Genomic DNA, 23,239 nt, shown 5'->3' on the forward strand with positions numbered 1-23,239 from the left:
GCCTCCCAAGCTCCAAACACCCTTTTGTGAGCACAGGAGCTGAAATCCATTGGCCCACCCCAAACCCCACAGTGTCACTCTGACAGGGGCACGTGTGGAAGTTACATTCGGGTGCAAAGCAGGGGCTGAACTTTGCATCTTGCTCCTCTGACAAGTTCAGGGAGGTGAGGCCGTATTCTCTCCCCCCTCAGGTTGTTCAGATGAATCCTTTCAGTGCTTGTCTTCTCCAAAGTCTTTCCCTGCATCCAGTGCCAGCTGGAGCAGCCGTGCTGTTCCTCTGTGTCCCATCAACTTCCCAGCTTTCAGCTGACAAAATGTTGCCTCTGCTGCCGATGTCTCTTAATTCCTTCCTCTCCCGTTGGCCTCGTGATGGGATATTTGGCTCGTTTGCCCCTCGCTGAGCCGTTGGTAATGGATAGCATATTGTCTGGAGCTGGAGCCTGCTGGGATTCAGCCTCTGAGTGGCTGAGGAGGCTCCGAGATTCCAAGAGCCCTGTTTGCACAAACACGTTCCGCCCCTGCACTGCCGAGGGGGTGGGTGTGTTTGTCCCTGATAAAAGATTGGCTTCTGCCCTTCATCTGCCCCAGCAGCGAGAGGAGGCAGCTGGGACTCCCCACAGCTTCTGCAGAGAGGGGAGAAGCCCATTTGCTCCTAGAAATGGGCAAAAGGGACTTCAATTATCTTTTCCTCACCATTTTCTGCACGATGGCTCTGAAGCTGAGCTGTGTCAGCTCCATGTCCATGGCAGGGCTGGGATATGTTGTTACAGCAGCTGTTGTGCTCTCAGCTGTGGTAAGTGATTAACATCCCAGTTAAACCCTGGAAAACTTCTGGGGTTTAGGTACTTGTAAGAGTCCCACTGTCTTTTAACTCTCTGTCGGGGGTCTGTGTGGTTCTGAGGTGGGAGTCTGGGAGAAGCGGAGTTGGGCTGACTGGAATCACGGCGATGAAGTTCATTGTTCTCCATCTTTGAGATCTGATTTCAGCTTAGGAGTCACTGGTACCTAACTTGCTGTTTTGCCCTCTAGTTTGTAACATCCTTTATTTCTGTCTTGAAAGCTCGGCATATTGTCCTTTTGTCCATCAGCTGCTGTGAACTGTCTTCTTTGTCAAAACACTGGATGCTTCTAATGGAATATTTGAATGTTTTCTTCCCTGTTACCTGATAGCACCCCAAGGCATGATGTGATCCATGGACAAACTTCACTGCCAATGCAATAGAAACATTCCATTTCCTTCCAGAATTACCAAAGGGAATTCTTTTATAATAGGGAAAAGTGTTGATGATGTTTGTTAAAGTAATGGATATTGCATAGTGTGAATATATTGCATAAGGATGGCAATAAACATATTAAACCAAAATTGCAATGTCCTTAGGACAGGATGTTGTGTAAATTACTGTAATTCCTACAAGGGACAAGTTACACAGACGTTCTGAAGTAACTTGCCAGAACAGAAGAGCTTTAAGAAACCTGTTCATTACCTAAATCTGATGACATTCACAGCATTTTCCAGAAAGAGCTGGGTAAGATCACACTGGTTTTAGGAAACCTGTAAACAATGTTTGTGCAAGATGTGCAATGTGCAGTTAAAAGGGATTTGTTTCCGAGAGTCTGGAATGTCATGCAGCATTTATAGGAAAGGGAATTAGCCCTTCACTTATGTGCCATATCAAAAAGTTATAGGTTGATAAGAAAAATTATATAGATTAAAATCAAGAGAGGTGGACAACAAACAAAGAAAATAGAGTCTAGGAAAGGGTGAGTCAGGAACTGAAAATTAACAGTGATCAATGTGAGAGAAAGAAGGAATCTTTGCACTTGTTGCTTGGAACAGTAAGTTAAGGGGTCAGAAGCAATTTAATTTAAACACACCCTTCCCTGTATTCTGCACACTGAGCCCCATCCTCTGTCCCCTCAGCCTGTCACCATGGTGGAACACGCCGAGTTCCTGAAGGCTGGCAAGGAGCCCGGCCTTCAGATTTGGAGAGTCGAGAAGTTTGACCTGGTCCCGGTGCCTAAAAACCTGTATGGAGACTTCTTCACAGGAGACTCCTACCTGGTGCTGAACACCATCAAACAGCGCAGCGGGAACCTGCAGTACGACCTGCACTTCTGGCTGGGTGAGTGAGGGGAGTGTCCTGGGAATGGGGAGCCCAGAGCGAACCCTGAGCCTCCCACAGCCCCTGCCTTGGCCAGGGAATGCCACCCAAGGAGATAAAGAGCCCAGCTGGCAGCACAGGAGGTGCAGCTGGGGGTGGATGTAGCCCTGCTCACCTTCAATATTTGCAGTGGTGCCTGCAGTAGTGAGTAGGGCCACCTCTGCTCCTAAAAATACCTTCTCCTGATCAAGATGACACAGTAAGTCCCTGTTCTGCTGATGTTCACAGGAAGGACAGGATCTCGGGTGAAAGGGGTGGCCGAAATCCTTTCTGCCCCAAAGGGTGGAGGTCGGGTGTTACTCTCCTGACTCAGGGAGTGGGATTTTCCTTTCCTACCTGCCTGCTGCAGTAAATGTCACAGAGGGCCATGTCAAGGCTTCCCCCACATCCTGCAAACCCCAGACCCTTTGGCAGCATCCTCCAAGCTGTTGGCTTTCCCTGTTTCAGGTGATGAGAGCTCCCAGGATGAGCGAGGGGCCGCTGCCATCTTCACAGTGCAGATGGACGACCACCTGCAGGGCAGGGCCGTGCAGCACCGCGAGGTGCAGGGCCACGAGTCCCCCACCTTCCTGGGCTACTTCAAATCCGGCATCAAGTACAAGGTGGGTGTTCACTGGGGCTTTGTGGCACCTCTCAGAATGGAGTTTGCAACAAATGGCACCCTGCCCTCCGCCCGGGTCTCAGGAGAGTGAGAAGTGCCCTTTTTCCAGTTGCTTAAAACCCATTCTCAGCCAGATGTTTTCAGTCAGTTGGAACAGGGTGGAGAACAGCAGATCCCACTGGGAGAGATTTGGCTGAATTAATAATACACAAGAAAAGCCCCAGAAAATTTTAGGAATCAAGGTTTTGTTTTTCTTCGAGAAGCAGAGGAAAGAACAGTCCCAGGACACCTGGAATGAATTAAAAAAGCAGCAGAGTTGATGGGAAACGCCCACCCAGGAGATTTGACTTCTCCTCACTTGCATAGCAGTTTGACCTTCCTAGACTGTTTCTGTGCTGAACCCTCCTCCTCAGCATGTGCAGTGTTTTGGTAAAGCAGATGAACAGTAGTGGGAGTTTCTCTTCTCTGCCATCACAGTGAAGTGGGATAGAAGTGAAAACATGCAGTGAAGAGCAGTTGTGTCTGTAGGAGTCCAAAGGCACAAGGAGAGCGGTATCAGGCCAAATGCTTGCAAAGTGCCCACATTTCCTCATGTCTAAGACTTTCCTGGGCTTTCTGTCGTGCTTATCTCCCACTCATTTGTTGTTGTTTTCATTCACTTGAATGTGGTTGTGCTTTTCTTGAGGATAAGTGAAATGAGCCCTGTTGCCTGCATGGATAAGAAATTCCAAGTGTTTCTTTTATCAGCAGAGAAGGTGAATCGTGAGGTTGGGATAACCTGTGGTAGGCAGGACATGTTATACACGTGGCAATATGCTCTTCAGCAGTCCCGGTGTGAATCCTTGTCCCTGTGTTTTCCCTCAGGCTGGTGGTGTTGCTTCTGGCTTCAGACACGTGGTCCCCAACGAGGTCACTGTGCAGAGGCTGCTGCAGGTCAAAGGCAGGAGAACAGTGCGGGCCACGGAGGTCCCTGTGAGCTGGGACAGCTTCAACACAGGGGACTGTTTCATCCTGGACCTGGGCAGTGTGAGTACCATGGAAAAGGCAGGTCTGGCAGATTTCCAGGGGCAGGAGCTGTCCCAGAGTCATGGAAGGGTTTTTTTGCCCTGCTCTGGTGATGTCTGAAGCAGCCTGACATCGTTCAGTCCCAGCCATCGAGTCCCATCCCATCCAGAAAGGGGGTTGTCACAGTCTGACAGATTTTCCTCTTTCCCCCAGAACATCTTCCAATGGTGTGGCTCCAACAGCAACCGGCAGGAGCGGCTCAAGGCCACGGTGCTGGCCAAGGGCATCCGGGACAACGAGCGCAACGGCCGCGCCAAGGTCTACGTGTCCGAGGAGGGATCCGAGCGGGAGGAGATGCTCCAGGTCAGTCACTGCTCCAGTCTGTGCTGCAGGGGGAAGGGTGACGTGGGGAAGGGTTGGTGGGATGGGTGGGCAGGCTCAGTGGTGTCTTTCCCTGTGAAGTGTCAGTGGTGTGATCACACAGCTCGGTGCAGACTTGGTTCTCTGCGTTGCTGAGACATCAGGGTGTACTTACACTGTTGGTCTGGAATTTTTTCCTGCTTGTTCCCTTGACTGGAGCATCTGGGAATGAAGGTCTCCTTGGACTGGCTGATAATGATTTTTCTCTCTCTCTCCCTCGAGGTCCTGGGACCAAAGCCCACTTTACCACCAGGAGTTTCTGATGAGACCAAAACCGACACAGCCAACAGAAAGCTGGCCAAGCTCTACAAGGTAACGAGGTCCTGACATAACACTGGGGAGAACAGAGTGCTCTTTGTTTACTTAGATGGGGCTGGAATAGCAGAGAGGAGTTGAGCTGATCCCAGTCCTGCTCCTGCCTCACTCTGCTGTTGGCTTTTTATCAAGCTTTGTGTATGAGCCTTGGTTGTTCACACCACGTGTCCATGTGCTTTTGGTGTCCTTATCACCACTCTGGACTGTAGGGAGACAGTAATGATGGGGTGAATCTCTGCCAGAATGGTTTGTAATGTGGAACTTCACACCTTAATCAGTACAGAAACTCAGATTAGTAACCCCACTCGATTCAGGGAGGCCTGTTCTCAGCTACCCTCCATCCTCGAGTGCAGTTGGTTGGCTCTAGAAGGTATCTCTTGGCTGCCTTTGCACCAAGGATATTTAGCACTTTGGACCAATCTCTCTTTGGTCCCAGCAGGACCTGCTTTGCTGGAAGCACTTGAGTTCTTCAGAATAAGTGTTATGTTTTTGTCATACTGTTTCTGTGTCAGAGGTATCCTGTTTGAAAACAATAGTGCCTGCAGAGCCAGTGCATTCAAATGTATTTCCCTTCCCCTGCCTGAGTTCTGAACTGGGGGGGGGGAGCAGGGAGTGCCTTGTGTGACCTCTGTGCTGTGTTGTCACAGGTCTCCAATGGGGCTGGGAACATGGCAGTGTCCCTGGTGGCAGATGAGAACCCCTTCTCCCAGGCAGCCCTGAGCACAGACGACTGCTTCATCCTGGACCATGGCACAGATGGGAAGATCTTTGTTTGGAAAGGTACCAGAGACAACCAGGGAGAAAAGAGCTAATGTCATAAGTAGAAAGGCAGTTGTGTTTTCTCTCAGCCATCAAAAAAGGCACAAAAGAGATCAAACACTTGTCATTTGCTGTTTGGCATCATTTATGTGGGAGGCCTGGCCCTTCTACTGTTGCAAAAGGTACCTGAGGCAGTTTCTTCTTTGGGTAAAAAAAACTGACCTCTTTTCTCTCTGTTTTCATCAAAGGCAAAGGTGCCAACTCTGAGGAGAAGAAGGCAGCACTGAAAACAGCTTCTGAGTTCATTGACAAGATGGGTTACCCCAAACATACCCAGGTAAGGAGGTGCAGCCCTCCTGTGACCAACCCCAAGCACGGGGGACACTTCTCTGCCTCACGGGCTGGGGACTCCACTCCTGGCCTTTCAGGGAGCTCCTGGTTTGGGTGATCTGCTTTTCTGCAGGGAGACACTGCAGTGGTGCTCCTGGGCTAACCCTGCCCTTAAAACAGCATTTCCCCCAGCACAGCTCATGTTCTCGTGTCAGATACTCTCACCTTGGCCGTGCCCTCTCTCCAAAGAGTGCAGAAGAGAAGGGGTAGATAAACCTTGGGGAGGTGCTTCTAAAGGCTCATTCATTTCAGATCCAAGTCCTCCCTGAGAGTGGTGAGACACCTCTGTTCAAGCAATTCTTCAAGAACTGGCGGGACAAGGACCAGACAGAGGGGCTGGGCCAGGCCCATGTTTCTGGTCACATTGCCAAGATCGAGCAGGTCCCTTTCGACGCGGCCACTCTGCACAGCTCCAGGGCCATGGCTGCCCAGCACGGCATGGAGGATGATGGCTCCGGCAAGAAACAGGTCAGCAGTGCCAGCACCCCTCTGGGGAGCTTCCCAAACTTCTCTTTGCCCCTCGGTGGCATTCCTGCAAGAGCAGTGGGACAAATGGGGGCCTGAGAGCCACCTCGACACTGAGCTTTTGTGAGCACTGGGGCAATGTTTAACACCAGAAATGCCAGCAGGGTCTGGAGAGCCCTGCAGGTAAGTGGTGGTGATTCTGTTAATTCTGACCCCACAGTTTCCCTCATTCCTCCTCCTCCTGGTTGTTGTACCTGTTGCCATCACGTGTGGGGCGTGATTCTGTGGGAGCACCTGTCCCATCCACCTTGTGCCCGTACAGACAGGGCTGGAGGTGGGACTGAAAGGGCTGAGCGCCCTCCGGAGGTGCCGGCCAAGGTTTGGCTGTTTAGAAGTCCCGCGGAAAGCCTCGGAGCTCCCTTCCCTGGAGAGGGATGGGAATTGTCCCGTTGTCGGGTCCATGGCGCTGTCGGCGCTGGCCCGGCAGGGGGCGCTGCAGCCCCGCGAGCGCCGGGATGCGGGATTTGGGAATGCGGGATTTGGGGGATGCGGGATTTGGGGATGCGGGATTTGGGAATGCGGGATTAGGGGAATGCAGGAGCGGGAGAAGGGCTCAGGGCTCGAACTGACGAGGCATCTCTGCTGCTCCCGCCCCAGATCTGGAGAATAGAAGGCTCCGAGAAGGTGCCGGTGAATCCCGCGACCTACGGGCAGTTCTACGGCGGGGACAGCTACATCATCCTGTACGACTACCAGCACGACGGCAGGAAGGGCCAGATCATCTACACCTGGTGAGGGAGCTCTGCTGCACGCCAGGTCTGCCTGGAAAATGGATCACTGCTGCTCCCCACTTACAGAGGAGCCTTGGGGAGTAAAATTTCACCCTGGATAAGCATCCCTTGCGAACAAAACACTCCCTCAGAGGTGTGGGATGTTTCACTTGAAGTGGAACAATGGAGGGAATTCCTGTGCTAGCTTTTTTTAGCTTCCCCCCCCCCAGTAGTAGTTACTCCCTTCTTTGGATCAAGCTCTGCTGCTTTTTGCAGAGTTCCTACACCTTTGAGATCACTGTAAGGAACTTCTGATACTCTGCTGTTGTGACTGGGACAGTTCCCAGCCCATGTCCTTATGGAGGAATTTTCCAGTCAGACTCACAGGGGTGGTTTTGCTGCTCCTCAACAAGCAGAGGGCACAGGCAGAACCCCTGAGTGAACCCCAAAGGGACACAGCCTGCCCAGGGGCTGCACGTGTAACTCCTGATCCCAGTGCCAACAGCTGTGTTCTTAAACTGGCTGCTGGAAAGAACAGGAGACTGGGCTGGAGATCCTGCAGAATCTGTGCTGCTTATCTAGCAAAGGTTCTTGTCTCCCCCTGTAATGCCTGTGCTGCAACACAGGACACCCAATGTCTCCTTCCTGTTGAGTGAAGGTTTGGTAACTCAGGTTTTCCTTAACTCCTCTGGATCTCTGTAAGGTGTGTGTGTCTGGAAGGGCTGAAAATAAAGCTGGAATTTGGCCTTTTCTCCCAGGCAGGGAGCTGACTCCACACAGGATGAGATTGCAACCTCTGCCTTCCTCACAGTGCAGCTGGACGAGGAGCTGGGAGGCAGCCCTGTGCAGGTAAAGGAACAAACACAACCCAGCAGAAACCAAACCCCAACTGTGTGGGAATAAATAATACCTGTATTACAGCCCTGTCCCCAGCTGGGTGCTGTGTGAATATGCCAGCTGCAAAGGCCATTTCTGGTACCTCTTGTGCTGCTCCAAACTGACAGCACGTTTCTTTCTCTCCAGAAACGAGTGGTGCAAGGGAAGGAGCCACCTCACCTGATGAGCATGTTTGGGGGCAAGCCCTTGATTGTTTACAAGGGGGGAACCTCGAGGGAAGGAGGGCAGACGGCGCCTGCGGAAACACGGCTCTTCCAGGTCCGATCCAGCACCTCCGGAGCCACCAGAGCTGTGGAGGTACGTGCAAGGGGAAGAACTCTGGTGTTGTTTGGACAGGCCCTGATGGGAACATGAACCCATGGAACAGGACTGGGCCATTGTGACTTGTGCTGAGCCCATTGTGTGACAACAATGCTGAAAGCAGGAAGAGCTGAATTCCCATGGAACTTGTGCCAGGACACGGGTTCAGAGTCCCACTCCTCTGGAAGAAAATGCACACAAAACCCTGTGCAACAACACAGAGATTAAATCCTAGTGAACAGGTCCAGGGGAGGTGACTCCAGTAACTTCCCAAGTTTCCACCTTCAAGATGGCCTGTCCTTGCTGACAGAGGAGATGGTGTTAGTGACTGAGCAGTGTCCCAGCAGGGAACTGCTCTGCCATGGGCTGCCCAGTGAGCTCCTGCATCTCCTGCCGTGGCCATAGACTGGCAAAATGACAGAGCAGGCACTACATGTCCTGTGCACCTGTAGATCACAGAGAAACAGTTGTTTGCTCTTCCCATGTGGCAAGTCTAACTCATCACCTGGATACAGGGAACACACATCTTACGGCCTTACACGCTCACAGGAGTGTCTTGTTTGTGGGTTATTCAACGATAGGTTCTGGTTTTATTTTGAACTAATGGGCTCTGGGTAGAGGATGGTTGCATCTGACACCTGCAATGATCCTTCTTTTCAGCTGGATCCTACTGCCAGTCAGCTGAACTCCAACGATGCCTTTGTCCTGAAGACTCCCTCTGCTGCCTACCTGTGGGTTGGCCAAGGAGCCAGCAACACTGAGAAATCGGGAGCACAGGAGCTGCTGAAGATCCTGGGAGCTCGCCCAGTACAGGTCTCTGAGGGCAGAGAGCCAGGTGAGGGGGTCACAGGGGAGCCTGAGTCAAACCATGATAACCCTGCTGTGGTTTCCATGAACAAGTGAAGCACCAGCCTCTCTCTTGCAGACAATTTCTGGGCAGCCCTGGGCGGGAAGGCCCCGTACCGCACCTCCCCCCGGCTCAAGGACAAGAAGATGGACACCCACCCCCCTCGGCTCTTCGCCTGCTCCAACAAGAGCGGGCGCTTCACGGTGAGTCTCTGACATCAGTTACTTCAACACTCCCCTGCCAAGGCTGGGAGAACTTCAGTCCCAGCTGCTCTGAGCCACCCACCAGTGTCACCCCTGCTCTTCCTTTGTGGGATTTCTCCTGTACAGGTAAAAGTGGTGCTTGAAGCCTGTGCTCACCTTAACCCTCTGTTTTCCAGATTGAAGAAGTCCCTGGAGATCTGACTCAGGATGACCTGGCTACAGATGATGTGATGCTCCTTGACACGTGGGATCAGGTACCTCATGTTTCCAGGGTGACAAGGGGAGCAAAGAACAGGCACAGAGTGGCTCTAGATCAAGACCCGAATTACAACAGCCAGCAGTGCTGCTGTATAATAGACTGTGCTTAAATCAGCCACAAGGCAACTTACTGAGTTTTAATGTTTTATGTAAAAATGTTCAAACATCTGCTGCTTTCCCCTGGTGTTAAACTAGTGTAGAATTCATTCACAGATCTACAGTTTCTGTAGATAAAATGCAGGCAAAAAGCTTCTTAGATCAAGTGATGGCTTTGGTCTCACTGGGTCAACACCCCAGGCACACCCGACACGGGGATGTTCGGGTCTGTGTCACCCTCTGGTCACTGAGACTTCGTCTAAATCACCCCTTCAGAAAGAGAGTGTCACTGAAATAATTAATATGCTTTTTTTTTCTTTAGGTCTTTGTATGGATTGGGCAAGATGCCCAAGAAGAAGAAAAGACTGAAGCACTGAAATCTGGTAATGTCACATTTTCCTCTCTGAACTCTCCCTTTCTCCCTTTCCCACTGTCTGCTCATGAGGCAGGCGATCCACATCCTACAGACCACAGGGTGAAAACTTTTGGGGGTTGGTTGGTTGGTTAAGTGGAGCAGCCATGTAGCCCCGATTCACTCAGTGAGGTTCCCTCCTCCCCCCAGCCAAGCGCTACATCGACACCGACCCCTCCAACCGCGACAAGAGGACCCCCGTGACCATCATCAAACAGGGCTTCGAGCCCCCCACCTTCTCCGGCTGGTTCCTGGGCTGGGATGACGACTACTGGGCTGTGGATCCCCTGCAGAGAGCGATGGCAGACGTGGATGTCTGAGAACAGGTTTGACACAGAGCAAGTCCAGTGCCTTCAGTGCCTCCAAGAGCTCCTTCCTCCAGGATGCACATTAACGAGGGAATGATGTTAAATAGCCAAGTAGCTGTGCAATAATTTCCGAAAACAATCACGACCAGTCATTGACCCTCCTCCTTGCTTTGATTATATTTAATACAATAAAGCTTGTGTGAAATATGGGAAGAACAGAAATGGTGGGGTTTGTTATGAAGAAGAAAACATTAAATAGCACCTACAAATCCCACCTTTGAACCTCTTCGAAAGGAACACACCTTAGAACCCAAAACCTTCTTTGTGCCATCTTTTGCACATGGACTTCTCACTAAAGCAATTATTTTTGGAGGTTTGGGACTGTTTTCTTTCCCCTCACCAGAATTATGAGCATTTAAGACCCCGATAAATTAACAGTGTTCAACTCTTACAGACAGTCACTCGTTAGTAAACAGCACATCTTTTATTCAGAGGAGAGCAAAAAGCATCTCGTGGTGTCAACAACAATTCACAGGGGCAACAATTCACCTGCGGCAGCACCAGCAGGAGTTACAGAGTCACCGTGTTCCCTAAGGACCCCCTCTGAGCACAGCAGTGCTGATCAGCCCAGCTTTGTTAACTGATTCTCCCCCCTCCCACCCAAAAGTTAAGCTCAGCTTGCATGAACTGCTGCACTGACAGAGGAGTGTATGGCTTTGGTGCTGCAGAGGAAAGGAAAGCTTTACAGCAAACAGGCAGGAAAGCACCAGCACTTGGGCATCTGCTGCCAGGGACAAAGGCACAACTGAACAGGTCCTGCCTGTACTAAAACACCTGTAAACACAGAACTGAGCATAGCAGAAAGGGGATAAACCCCAAGCTGTGAGGTTTATGCTGCCCAGTGTGAGAAGGGCACTTACAGCACTGATCTGGGCTTTTTGGTCTCGTTGCCACCTCCCAGAAGTTCAAGGTGCCAGACTCAGTGCTGGTGGCAGCCTGAAGAGCCTCCCCCCCTGCAGACTCCAATTCTCCTCATTTCAGTCTGTAATTACATCTACTAAAAAGGTACAAAACATGAAGTTTAACAGCCAGCCAGGGTTGTGTGAGCTGAGGCTCACCTGCTTTGGGATGAAGTATAAGCCCTTAGTGACACAACAACCCCTCCAGGTGTGCACAGAGCAGCACCACCAGGTAAAACCCCCGTGTTCCAATGGGTGTATCAACAGTGCAGCATCTCTGTTAAACACCACCCTGCCCCACCAGTTACAGACATCTGACTTCTACAGAAAGAAGGCTTTAGACCTGGATAAAACGCAGTACTTTGGCTTTTAAAAACTCTTTTTAAGAGAAACAGATAAAGGCAGACCCTTTTCAGTGCTTTAAAGCAGCGTAACCCTACACAGACACAGCCCTGTAACAACACCAGCCCAGCAGTGACCACAAGCACGTTGTATCCATAACCACAGCATGTTTGTGCCGTTCCTGGGGGGCAGAACAGATGGAAAATTCCACCAACAACTATTTCTCATGAATGGGGACTGGATTAGAGAGCAGGAACCTGATTTTCACAAGTCCCCAGGACAGTATTCTCACTCCTGCATCTTTTCCTTGTGTAAGGCAGAGAACCAATCTGCTGACTCCATCACATACAGCTACACTCCAGGAGAATACAGTCAGGGCTGTTCCACTTCCCTTGCAGGGAATAATTCTCTTTCCAAATGATGGATCATCTCTACCACAACTCCTTTTCTACACTATTCGAAAAGGGGAGGTTTTGGGTTACAGGTGCCCCATCCAGGACGGTTTGGATAAAGCTTATTTAAGATCACAACCTGCTTGTACTCCTTCTGAGAGGCTTTCAACTTCAAATAATTGTAATTGTCCGTATCCACAAACACTACACACAAGTTTTATAACACACTTAGTAAAACAAAAGGGGTTCCTCAGCAAACCCACACTGCCAGGAGCTGCACCGCCCAGGAACGCAGTGCTGCAAAGGTGCTCCCACCCCACCTACTCCTTGAGGCGCAGGAGGCCCTGCAGGATGTTGATGGGCAGGGGGAAGACGATGGTGGAGTTCTTCTCGGCAGCGATGGTGGTCAGGGTCTGCAGGTAGCGCAGCTGCAGCGCCGCAGGAGACTCGGTGATCACCATGGCGGCCTCCTTGAGGGCGCGGGACGCGTTCATCTCCCCCTCGGCCGCGATCACCTGGCAGGGACACACAGCACAGCCCTCAGTGGGACCAGAGCCACTGCCCAGCACTCTGCCAGCAGCCTGCCCTGGGTGGGTGTTTCACCAGGCTCCTGTTTGCTCTCCAGGCCCTTACTCCTGGTTTCCTCCCTTCTCCCGGTCTCCTCCCACCCCGAGAATGCCAGATCACAAAAGCTGGGTCTTTGAGCACAGGTCTCGAGAATGCCACGGGAGTATTTGTTCTGCCTTCAAAACCCTTTGTGCTTCTTTCAGCACTGCCTCTCAAGCAGCAGCACTCTCCCTGGACAGCTGAGAATACTTTCTCCTTAAAGCTGTGGTTTTGTATCTACAAGGGCGAGAAGGAATTGAGTGTTTCTTACTGAGGAAATACCTTTCTATTCCCTCCTTTTTTTAAGTTCTCAGTTCATCAGGGACAGAATTGTGGCCTTTCTGCATTGGGATATAAACATTTTCTGAGTATTTGTCAAGGACAGCTGGGTTGGAGATGGCCCTGTTTTAACAGGGAAGGTACTGGTGTGTGTCAGCACAGGCAAGTGCACAGTCTCCTACAGAATCCTACTGCAAGGGCACAGTATTCTTTTAAACAGCAGAATAAATAATAATTAAGAAGTTATGAAGTAATTAAGCATCAAAATTAATATTTAACACAATCTGTCTGAGCACCTTCATCCTCCACATCACCACATGGAGTTATTCATGAAGTAAAAACCAAACCCAACCAAGGCCACCTCCCTGCTGGTGTCCTTACCTTGGCTCTGGCCTCCCGGGCAGCCTCTGCCTCTGCAGCCATGGCCCTCTGCAGCTGCACAGGCAGCTTCACATCCTTGATCTCCACACGCTCCACCTTAATGCCCCAGTCATCTGTGGCCTCATCAAGCGTGGACTGCAGAAGGCAGGACAGGTAAGTTAAGCCACACACCCGACTCAAACTAATGCCCAGATTTGAAGAATGACCAATTAAACCAAATGAGTTATCTTAGAATTCTTGGGCTTTAAGGGCTTTAGTACTTGTATTATGATTTGATAATTATAAAAGCATAACTGTTGTAAGCTCACAAAAAAGCCCAGAGCTTGACTAATGTATTGAAGGAATTCTGTGGTATTATTTCCATCAACAGCAAGAACTGACACAACGACCCAGGGAAGGCCTCCTCTCCTGTGTCCCTCATTCCCACTGGTCCATTACTGCTTTAGTCCCTCATTTTTATTTTAGAGAGTGCCATCCCAAGAGATCTTGAACAGGGCTTTGCCTAAAGCTCCAAACCACACCTTGGCTTATCACTTAGAGGTATAATAAATCCTCTCCTGTAGGTTCTCCCTGGGGTTGCTGCTCACGCAGCCGTTTGATGGATCCCCACAGCTCGTACCTGCATGCACTGTGCAATCTCCTCCCGGTCAGAGAGGATCTCAGACAGGTTCTTGGTGCCCAGGACGTTCCTCAGGGTGGTCTGTGCCAGCAGGCGGGTGGCAGAGTCGGCGTTGGTGATGTTTGCCACGGCCAGGGTGGCATTCTGGACCCGGTAATAAACCACCCCGTCCACGTTCACCGTCACCGAGTCCTTGGTCAGGATCTGCAGAGCAGTGGGGAGAGCAGAGAATACTCAATAAATATAAGGTTAATTATTAGGATCATTACCTATTTGTTTCACCAACTCCTGGTTTTTCCAGAGTAAATTAGTTTTTCCACCAGCTTGAAAACAAAAGTCCTTGTGCACATTTGCTGCATGTGAACATGTCCCAGTGCTCATGAACCTTCCAGTACAGCTCTGTAAAGCTGAGACTAAATATGGGATTAGAACACTTCTCAGTGAACAATATATTCCATTAGCTTTGCCATAATGTTATTTTTATCTCACTTCTTTGAATTCACAGTCATACCAGCAAGTCATACCAGGGACAGGAAAAGGCAAAAAAGGCAGAAATTCTTTACCCTGAAACACAGCTTCACCTGGGAAGGTCTAACCTGGGACTCTGGACCTGGCAATGGATCATCCCCAGGTAGGTCCCTGTGCTGCATTTTGTGAAGGTTTAAGCAGAGCTGTGTGAGAGGCAGCCTGGCCACAGGGAGGGTGGGCTGAGGTGCAAACTGAGACATTTAGTGCAGAAGGGGATCTGTGCACAGGGAATTCAGGGAACCAGAGCCATCCCAGAGCTAATCCAGGAAAGACTGGAATCTTTCACTGAAGTACAGAATTGGGTTTGTCTGTCCCAGTGGCCTGATGTGTTCCAGCTGATGGGGGTCACCTTTACTTCCACATTTAATTAGAATTAGCTCTGTTATTATCCAGCAGTCCATTGTCCTTGGAAGAACTTCTGGTGGAAATGCCACCTTTGCTACTTAAATGAGTACCTGGTGATTTCTAGACAAGCTGCAGAGGAGATGCAAGGTGTGAACATCCTCTGAGCTTGAGTCAAGTGAAACACTGAGTGAAGCACTGGGATGTTAAGTGAAGGATGTACTTGCACAGATAAAGACAGGTATATTTGAAGGTTTGGAAGAGGGTACCCCAGAAAGATGCATTGATCTTTAAAGGTAAGTTAAAAAGAATTGCAGGATGCTGCAGGAACATGGGAAGGGGTGTCCTCATTCCATGTCAGACAGGTCCTATTATGTTATTTGATGAGGGAGGGATGTGTGAATAACTCAACCTTCAAGACTTACCTGCTCTGCCCCTTCCCAAACCACCTCTTTCAGCAGGCTTTCCATAACAGCACAAGCTAAAGAATGAGCATCACACACAGAAATCATGCTGAACACACAAAAATGTGCCTCTGCCTACAGAACACAAACCTAAATCCATAAGCACAATTTAATCAAGTCAAAAGAAAAACTGGATTACTGATGGCTTCACTAATGGCACATCAGCAGCTGCAAGCACATTCTGCCTGCCAGTGATTAGGTTTCTCCCAATTACCCTTCAGAGTGCACCAGGACAGCTGCCATTTGTCTCAATCCACAACTAACAATGTGCAACAAGCCAAGGAGCAAATCTGACAGGAAACAGATGCCCCAGACAGGCTGCATCAACCATCTCTGCTTGAAAAACACGCCAGATACATGAGGGATACAGTTGTAGCCATCGAGATACAATTGTTCACTAACTCATTTCTTAGAGGGCCAGTGGGTTTCTATTCCTCTGTTACCCCTGGAGTTGGCAGCCTGAGTTCAGCTGGGTTAATGCTCTGACACACTCTGCTGCACAGTGAAGAGGTCGAAGGAAAAACAGACTAGAAATTAAAGTAATTTTTTTTGTTCTTTTGCACCTTCAAGCTGAAAGGCATCAGATGCCATAAGGTGTAGTACCTCCTTCACCGTGTTCCTGTGCAGGGCAGGGCACAGAAGCCCCAAAGGGAGCTGACCCCTCATTCCTTCCAGTTGCTATAAATAGCATTTGATGTATGTGCCAGTTTCACCCCAATATTTTAGCTGGTTCATACATCTAGATAAATTGGCACAGGACACATCACTGCTGCATCTGGAAACCTTCCAGATTTCACAGAAGCAATTAGGGAATATTGTATGAAGCCCAGCAGCCCTCCCTCCAAAGCCCTCCCTCCCAGCTCTCAGGCATATTAAATTATCTCATTTGGTCCTCAGAGGGCAGCAGCACTTGTTTTCCTTCAGTGCCCTTCTACTGGATGACATTTCCAAAGGATATGTGTCTTCTTCACAACACATTGCAGCTGCACAACAAATCTCTGTTTAAACTACATGTTACCCAATCCTGAGAGGGGACAAGGAAAAAGAGAGTGCACAAAATTCTGCCAGTGCTTTATCAGACCCAAACTCACCTCCTGGGGAGGAATATCGAAAGAGATGGTTCTCATATCAACCTTGATGAAGCTGTCTGTGCAGGGCAGGACAAAAAACAAACCTGTACCAAAAAATCCATTCAAGAAGATGTGAAAATGGGTCATTAAAGTGGAGGAAACTTGCTACTGAAATAAGCACTGAGGCTGCGCAGCTCTTTGTGGGGAGCTCAGCAGCACAATGCTTGTCATGGCTTCCAAAGCAGGGTAAGGCTTTCAAAAACACATGTGGAGAAACTTCAAGTTATCCAGGTATCACTTATTTAGACATTTTTAACATTTGGGAAAAAGACCCCAAAACTGTTAACAGCTACTTTTAAAAATGCTCCCCCCACAGAGTTACTTGTGGGGCTTAATTCTGGCAAGCAGAAAGTATCAGCCTCCTTTTGTCCACTGATCACTGAAATGTGGAATATTGCAAAACCTGGGTGAAATGAAGGAAGAAGCTCTTGCCCCTTTCTGTAACTCTGGGCAGCAAGAGCAACAGCTGAAAGCAACATTCTTGCAGGTCCCAGAGTTTCTAATATACAGAGGCAACTTTTCAAAGCCATCAAATACTTTAATGGCTTCTGTCAGTTTTGAAGGGGATCAAGGCTCTCAGACCAACTGGGTTTTAACTGATAGATCAAACTTCTTTTGTCAAATACATTTGATGCCATTATTCCTCCCTTTCTGTTCAGTGCCTTTGACTCCAGCTGCACACCACACATTACCAAAGCAGAGCTGGGCAAGGCTCACAGATAATTAGTTTGCTGCCTTCTGCATATAAAGGATGAATCACCGAACACTCGAGCGGGAAGGGACCCACGAGTCCAATTGCTGTTGTAACACATCCTCTTACTGGAAGTCACAGAATTCTTGAGAAATCCATTCACCAGCTACTGCAATGCCTCTACAGAGCTCTTGCTTTGCCAGTGACTAATTCAGAGAAACTGCCCCCCAGGACATACCTGGTCCCTTTGCTCCCCCTTTTAGGATGCGTCCAAGCCGGAATATGATGGCTCGCTCGTATTCCTTTATGATCTGCAACAGATTGGGGATGTCATGCCAGGGTTTCCAGAAGCCACATGATGGATTCCAAACTATCACACACCAGTCTAAGACAATCTTGAGACTCATATTTAACACATTTCTCAACTGGCTGCTCTCGAGAATTTTAGCCTAAACTTTATTGTCGAAGAGCAAAAGGAAAAATCAGGACAATATTCCACAAGAAATACTCTTCAGACTATCAACAGGATGTCACCTGAGCAGGTCCAGGCACCAGCAGCTGCCATCAGGAATATCCTGGCAACGACACAACGAAGGGCAGTATTTGTGACCCAGCAGGGATTTTTCCAGCTCCAATTCTGATGCTGTACATCAGCCAAACCAGGAGGAAATAACTCCTCCTGCCTGGGAACTGGAAACATCAAGCTCAAAGTGATCACAGATGACACAGTGTCTTCAGATGTCTCACACTCAGCCACAGCTATGTACATACTGAGATATTTATAATTCCACACTTCATACTTAGACATACGTGTATCTCCTTAAAAAAGGTAAAAATAAAATTATCAGTCCTCCAAGAGTAATTATGGGTTCTTGCAATTACTCTGATCTCCCAGATTAGCTCATATGCTAATGACAACTGGGCAGATGTGGTAAAGAGGACCACAGGAGGAATCATTTTGACAAAATATTGTAACAGCACTTTTATTTTTGGTGTGAAGATGAATGCACTGAAGAGCTGGGTCTGCTACACACTGCCTGCTACAGTTCAAGAAAGAGCAGAGTGGGATTAATTTGTGTTGAAAACAAGTAACTCAAACTGAGAACAATAATTACCACTCTGCATTGCTTAAAGCTTTAATCCAACTTAGCAGTGAACAATTTTACCTTTATGCACATCCAGATGGATATGGGAAATGTAAGAACAGTGAAAACCAGCGAGGTGATCACCAGGATCCATCCACACAAACCAAGGCCATCGCTATCCTCTGCAGGAAAAGAGCACAAATGTTCAGATTTTTAAAACCAAGAGTGCCTGTGAAAGAAAGTGCATAAATTGGATATTTATGTTGAATATTCCTTGAAATAAGCCACTAATAGCACTACTCCTCTGGCCAAGTGCATTCTGCTTAGATGAGAAATCAAGTTAAAAGCCAAATTTTGCTTTCATTTTCACTAGTCTCCAGAAGTTGTGCAAGACAGCTGAGGGCAGGAGGTGATCCAAGTAGCATTTATGCAGAATTAAGGATGCCAACATTTCAGTGACAGCTCTCAAATGCCTCCCTCTTCCCCAACTTTTTCTAGTGAAGTGCCCAACAGGCAGCAGTGGAAATCCTGTTCTTTTGTTGTCTAAGAAATCAGAGGAACACTCACTTAGGAGTGAAATGAAGTCCCCCAGAGCCTGCCCAGTGCCAGCACACTCAGTCTGGGTTATGTCCCAGCTGTCACAGGGGGCTGAGAAACCCCCCCCCTCCCCTGGGGTATCCTGTGGGTGGGGTAAGAGCAGTGTAACATTATCAGGATGTGAAAGGAAGTCTCTGGGAAGAATGTCCTGGCCAGAGACTCCCCGTGCAAGAGTTCTCTGTCACAAGAGACACCAGCTGAGGGATCTCTGGAGTCAAATAACGAGCTGGTGGGTTCAGGAGCTGCACAGCTAAACCCAGCACTGCCCCCTGATAAGACAGGGACACGCTGGAGGCACTCACAGGGTACAGGAAGTTTCTTATCCTGCCAGCCAAGACTCCCAAGGGGCTGCCAGGAGCCCTGTGCCAGGCAGGGATATCCCAGGAGGAAACAGAGCACTCACCACCACCACGTTCCTACTGTGCAGATACCGAATTTCATCCTTCTCACCAGAAGTACAAAGTGCCAGGAGGCACCACAGAGCTTAGAAAAACACTGCAGTCTTGTTATCTACTGCACTGCATTCAGCAGCTTGCTTAGAAAGAAACTGAAATAAAGAATCTAGACGTTTTTGTTTACCTCTGCCTGGAATTATATACTGAGGTGTCTTCTGTGGTCTCCACACACACCCACAGTTCAACAAAACTGGTCAGTTATTCACAGTAAGTCTCTGAGTCTCCCCCCATACCTGTTATCTTAAAGTAGAACCCATTTTGTTACAAAGCAAAATCTTGATTTTGACCAATGTCCCTTGATTTTAACACCCAGGCAGACGAGTAAGGACTTTACTGTGCCCACAGGTGACCTGGGCATCAGCAGCGTGTGCCTGGCATGGAGAGGGAAGTGAGGCAGAGCAGCCACGAGATATCACTAATCCTGAAAGTGAGGAAGAGCAAAGATAGTACAGAATTTGCAAGTTTAGAACCTCAGTATTTGACTTAAGTCACAAAAGTCAGCAAAACAACCAAAGCAGGAAGTTTCCAGTCCTCTTTCTCACTGATGTGGGTCTCAGAGCTACCCCAGCATTTCAAGTACAATGGAATATGGAAGTGGTGGAGAATAATCAGGTTTTGTCTCACACAGTATCCTGAACTTTATGAAGTTACTCAAAGCTCCTGAAGCCAGGCTGGGCCTCTTATCTGTCATTTATGTCCCTGTCACACACCCTCAAGCACAGTAACCCTCAAGCACGTGTCAGATCATTTTAAAGGCACCTAAAGGTACCCTGAGGGTTTATTGTTACACAGTGCAAACACCAGATTACAGCAGGAATTTCCAGGGAATGCATTACCCACACAGATCCCTTTTAAGCAACATCTGTAAACTCCTTAGTGAAGGGAACATCACCTTTCATTTGGCAACAAGGTATTAAGTCAGCCTAAAGCCATAACAAGTATTCACAGTCCACTGGGGAGGAGGAATAGTCTCCCTTTCTCTTTTAGGATCATCAAGGTTGGAAAAGAACTCCAAGATTATGGAGTCCAACCTTTTACTTAACAACTTTTATAAACCTAAAGGAGCTGAGTTCTTTAGTTCTCTCCAGTTTAACATCAAGTCTTGGCCACCAACCAACTTGCTCTACAGAACTACAGCATGGAAAAAAAAATTATCCATCGGCTTCCCTGTTGAACATGAAAGGTACAAGTCACACCTCGAGTAATGTAAAATTTCCAGACTGAATAAGCTTTATTTGGCACCAGTGTGCCATGATGGGCTGTATTTCACAATACAAGCTGTCTTGTGGGAAACCATATGAAATACAAGAAACATGTTTGGCATCTGTAGAATGAGCTTCCTTATTGCTGTTATTGAACCATCCCGCTCATGGGACTTGGAAAACTTCATCAATAGGCAATTCCTGCCCGATTACTCATTGCCCCTGGATCCTGAGAGCAGCCAGTGCAAAGCAGGGCAATGGGACTGACAGAGGTGGTGCAGGGGTAACACTGCACCTCTTGCAGGTCATGTCTATCCCTGCCCACCCCACATGCTGCAAAAATACATTTTACCCCACACTAAGTGTTGGCTGACAGCATCTCCAACCATGCCACTGGAATTTCTTCCTGAATTAAGATGCTGGGAAGCCCACAGCTCGGATTTATAGCCTGCTGTGGTGTGCAAACCAAGGCAACCAATAAAAAGCAAAAATTATTGAGCAACCTCTTTAAGAGATAAACCACAAGGAGAAAGAATATAAAAAAAAATTAATTGAATCAGCCTTCAACGCCTTTAATGCTGACGGGAACAGTCACCGTTACTTTAGCAAGGAATTATCACTTGGATCATCAAACAGTATTAAGAATTTATAACACACACTGAGTGCTGAAGGCTGAGAGGGTAGGGGAAAGTTCTCATTACTGCCCGAGGTGTGGCTCACTCTCCAGTCCTGATTTACTTTCTCCTGCAAAGACTCCACAATCCAAAGGAGCCCATCACTGTCAAACAGCAAACACCTGCCAGACTCCTGGGCACTGGGAGAGGGAGGACCTTGCCCCCGACCCTGCCAACAATTCCAAACCAAAATGCTGCTTTCAATGAGACCTAAAGGTCTTCACAGATGCTTCTCAGAGCCTTTCGCACAGGAAACAGCCAAAATCACATCTAATAACCAAAACTACGTTTAATGCCATTTGCTCTGTACTTTAGTGTGATCACACAGGAGCTGCAGGAGAAACCACCTCAGCAGCATGTTTGGGAAAGGCTTGGAGTGTCCGAGACGAGGTTGGCACCAGTGTCCACGGAGAGGTGTTAATAACTAAAACAGTTATAGCATGAAATGCAGATCCTCTCCCAGGATACCAGCACTAACATGTGCCATTAGGCACGAGGCCCTAACAGGTCTACAGTTATTTATACAACTCAGATTACCCAGCCAAAGGCTTCCTATACAAAGCCACCTTATGTTTCCTTCTCCGGTTGCAAATGAGAAAACTATAAAATAAATCATGACTTTTCCACTGCCTGAACAATGGAAGTAACAGGAAAACAGTCCAGCTTCCAGTGACTGAAACTGGAGTCAGTTCTGTGATTTCAGTGCATCATCCCCAAACCCCCCTGAACTGGGTTCCACTCACACCCACTGACTGCAAGGCCCAAACCCACTTCAGTAACGACACCAAGAACTAAAAATTAACTACAACTTCACTGCCCCACCTGAGGAAATAATAACTGACTTCTCCCAGTCCCCCCTGGCGCATCTATAGAACGTTCTGCTGCAGTGAGCAGCACCGGTGCTGTCAGCAGCCAGTCCCCAAACTCTGCCCGTTCTCATTTACTGGTGCAGCGCCCCGGGGGTTACTCATGGTGACCCTGCTCGTCAGTATTTGCGTAGCCTTCCCCTCAGTGATCCCAGTTACCGCACGGGAAAGGAAATCACAAAAACCCCGAGCTTCGCCACCGGGCTGATGCTCCGACACCTCCCCGGGTGCGGTTTGTGGGATCGAGAGGCGACAAAACTGCCGGGAATCAACACCTGCGGGTATCACACCCCGTTAGGCGGGGGGGCGGGGGGGGGCAGCGGGCTGGGCCTCCCGTTAGCCGGGGCTGGGGGCTCAGACCCTCCGTGAGCCGGGAATGGGGGATCAGACCCTCCGTGAGCCGGGAATGGGGGATCAGACCCTCCGTGAGCCGGGAATGGGGGATCAGACCCTCCGTGAGCCGGGGCTGAGAGTTCAGACCCTCCGTGAGCCGGGGATGGGGGATCAGCCCCCCCTATTAACTGTGGCTGGGGGTTCATTCCCCCGTTAGCCCAGTCCGCGGGCTCAGTACTCCCCGTTATCCGGGGGCTGGGGCTCAGACCCCCGTTATCCCGGGCTGGGGCCGGTCAGACCCCTCGGCGCACGGGGCTGAAGGAAACGGCGGCCGCCCGGCAGGCGAAGGCACGACCGCTCCTCGCTCCTCCCGGCGGGCTAAACTCTGCTGAAGGATCTTCAAACTTTCCTTCTAAATAAGGACTAAATAAGACAATCACTGGATAGCGACTGAAACCGAAACGAGCAAAAAAAAACAAAATCGGAGAGACAGACACGAAGGCGCCCCGCGCTCGGAGCGGCCGCTGAGGGGCCGTTTGGGGACAGCCCCCTCCCCGTCCCCCCCGCAGCCGTTACCTGGCGGCCGCCGGGTCTTGTGCGGGAACCCCGATTCGCTGTCTGCCATGGCCTCCGCGTGTACTCGGAATCCCCTCGGCGTGTTCTCGGAGCCCCCTCGGCGTGTGCTCGGAGCCCCCTCGGCGTGTGCTCGGAGCCCCCTCGACGTGTCCTCGGAGCCGCCGCCGTGCCCTCCGCGCCCGCCCGGAGCCGCCGCCGCTCTCTCGCGGCTCCCTCAGCGCCGCCGCCGCGCGCCCGCCCCGCCCAAGGGCTCGGGGTGTGGCCGCGGCGGCCGCGCGCTGCCTGCCCCGCCCCGCCGCCAGGGGGCGCCACCGCCCCTGAGGGACTGGGGAGGGGCCCTGAGGGGATGGAGGGGCGGCCATGTCGGGACCCCCTGAGGGGGTGTGTGGGGGACCCTGAGGGGATGTGGGGGGGACCCTGAGGGGATGTATGGTGTCCTGAGGGGATGCATGGTCTCCTGAGGGGAAGGGGCTGTGGCCCATCCCGCTGAGATGATGTGAAGGGGCCCCT

General features: G+C 49.8%; 2 protein-coding genes across 2 annotated transcripts; one reads left to right on the forward strand and one right to left on the reverse strand.

Moving 5' to 3' along the window:
* The first annotated feature begins 575 nt into the window (after positions 1-575).
* On the forward strand, positions 576-10,426 carry GSN (gelsolin). Its single transcript, XM_017810191.1, has 17 exons — positions 576-793; positions 1,922-2,123; positions 2,610-2,764; positions 3,628-3,789; positions 3,982-4,131; positions 4,411-4,500; positions 5,151-5,283; positions 5,511-5,599; positions 5,905-6,120; positions 6,775-6,908; positions 7,646-7,736; positions 7,911-8,081; positions 8,745-8,919; positions 9,010-9,134; positions 9,311-9,388; positions 9,811-9,871; positions 10,051-10,426. Exons 1-17 carry the CDS (start codon positions 659-661, stop codon positions 10,218-10,220), a joined length of 2,337 nt encoding a protein of 778 aa, XP_017665680.1. The 5' UTR covers positions 576-658; the 3' UTR covers positions 10,221-10,426.
* A 243-nt stretch (positions 10,427-10,669) lies between these two features.
* Positions 10,670-22,943, reverse strand: STOM (stomatin). Its single transcript, XM_017810192.1, has 7 exons — positions 22,730-22,943; positions 18,108-18,208; positions 17,180-17,252; positions 16,212-16,294; positions 13,787-13,990; positions 13,168-13,302; positions 10,670-12,416 (listed from the first exon to the last, which is right to left on the reverse strand). The coding sequence occupies exons 1-7, from the start codon at positions 22,776-22,778 to the stop codon at positions 12,222-12,224; spliced, it is 840 nt and encodes a 279-aa protein (XP_017665681.1). The 5' UTR covers positions 22,779-22,943; the 3' UTR covers positions 10,670-12,221.
* Between the last annotated feature and the right edge of the window lie 296 nt (positions 22,944-23,239).

Source organism: Lepidothrix coronata, unplaced genomic scaffold, assembly GCF_001604755.1.
Source record: "Lepidothrix coronata isolate B3197 unplaced genomic scaffold, Lepidothrix_coronata-1.0 Scaffold28, whole genome shotgun sequence".
Classification (NCBI taxonomy): domain Eukaryota; kingdom Metazoa; phylum Chordata; class Aves; order Passeriformes; family Pipridae; genus Lepidothrix; species Lepidothrix coronata.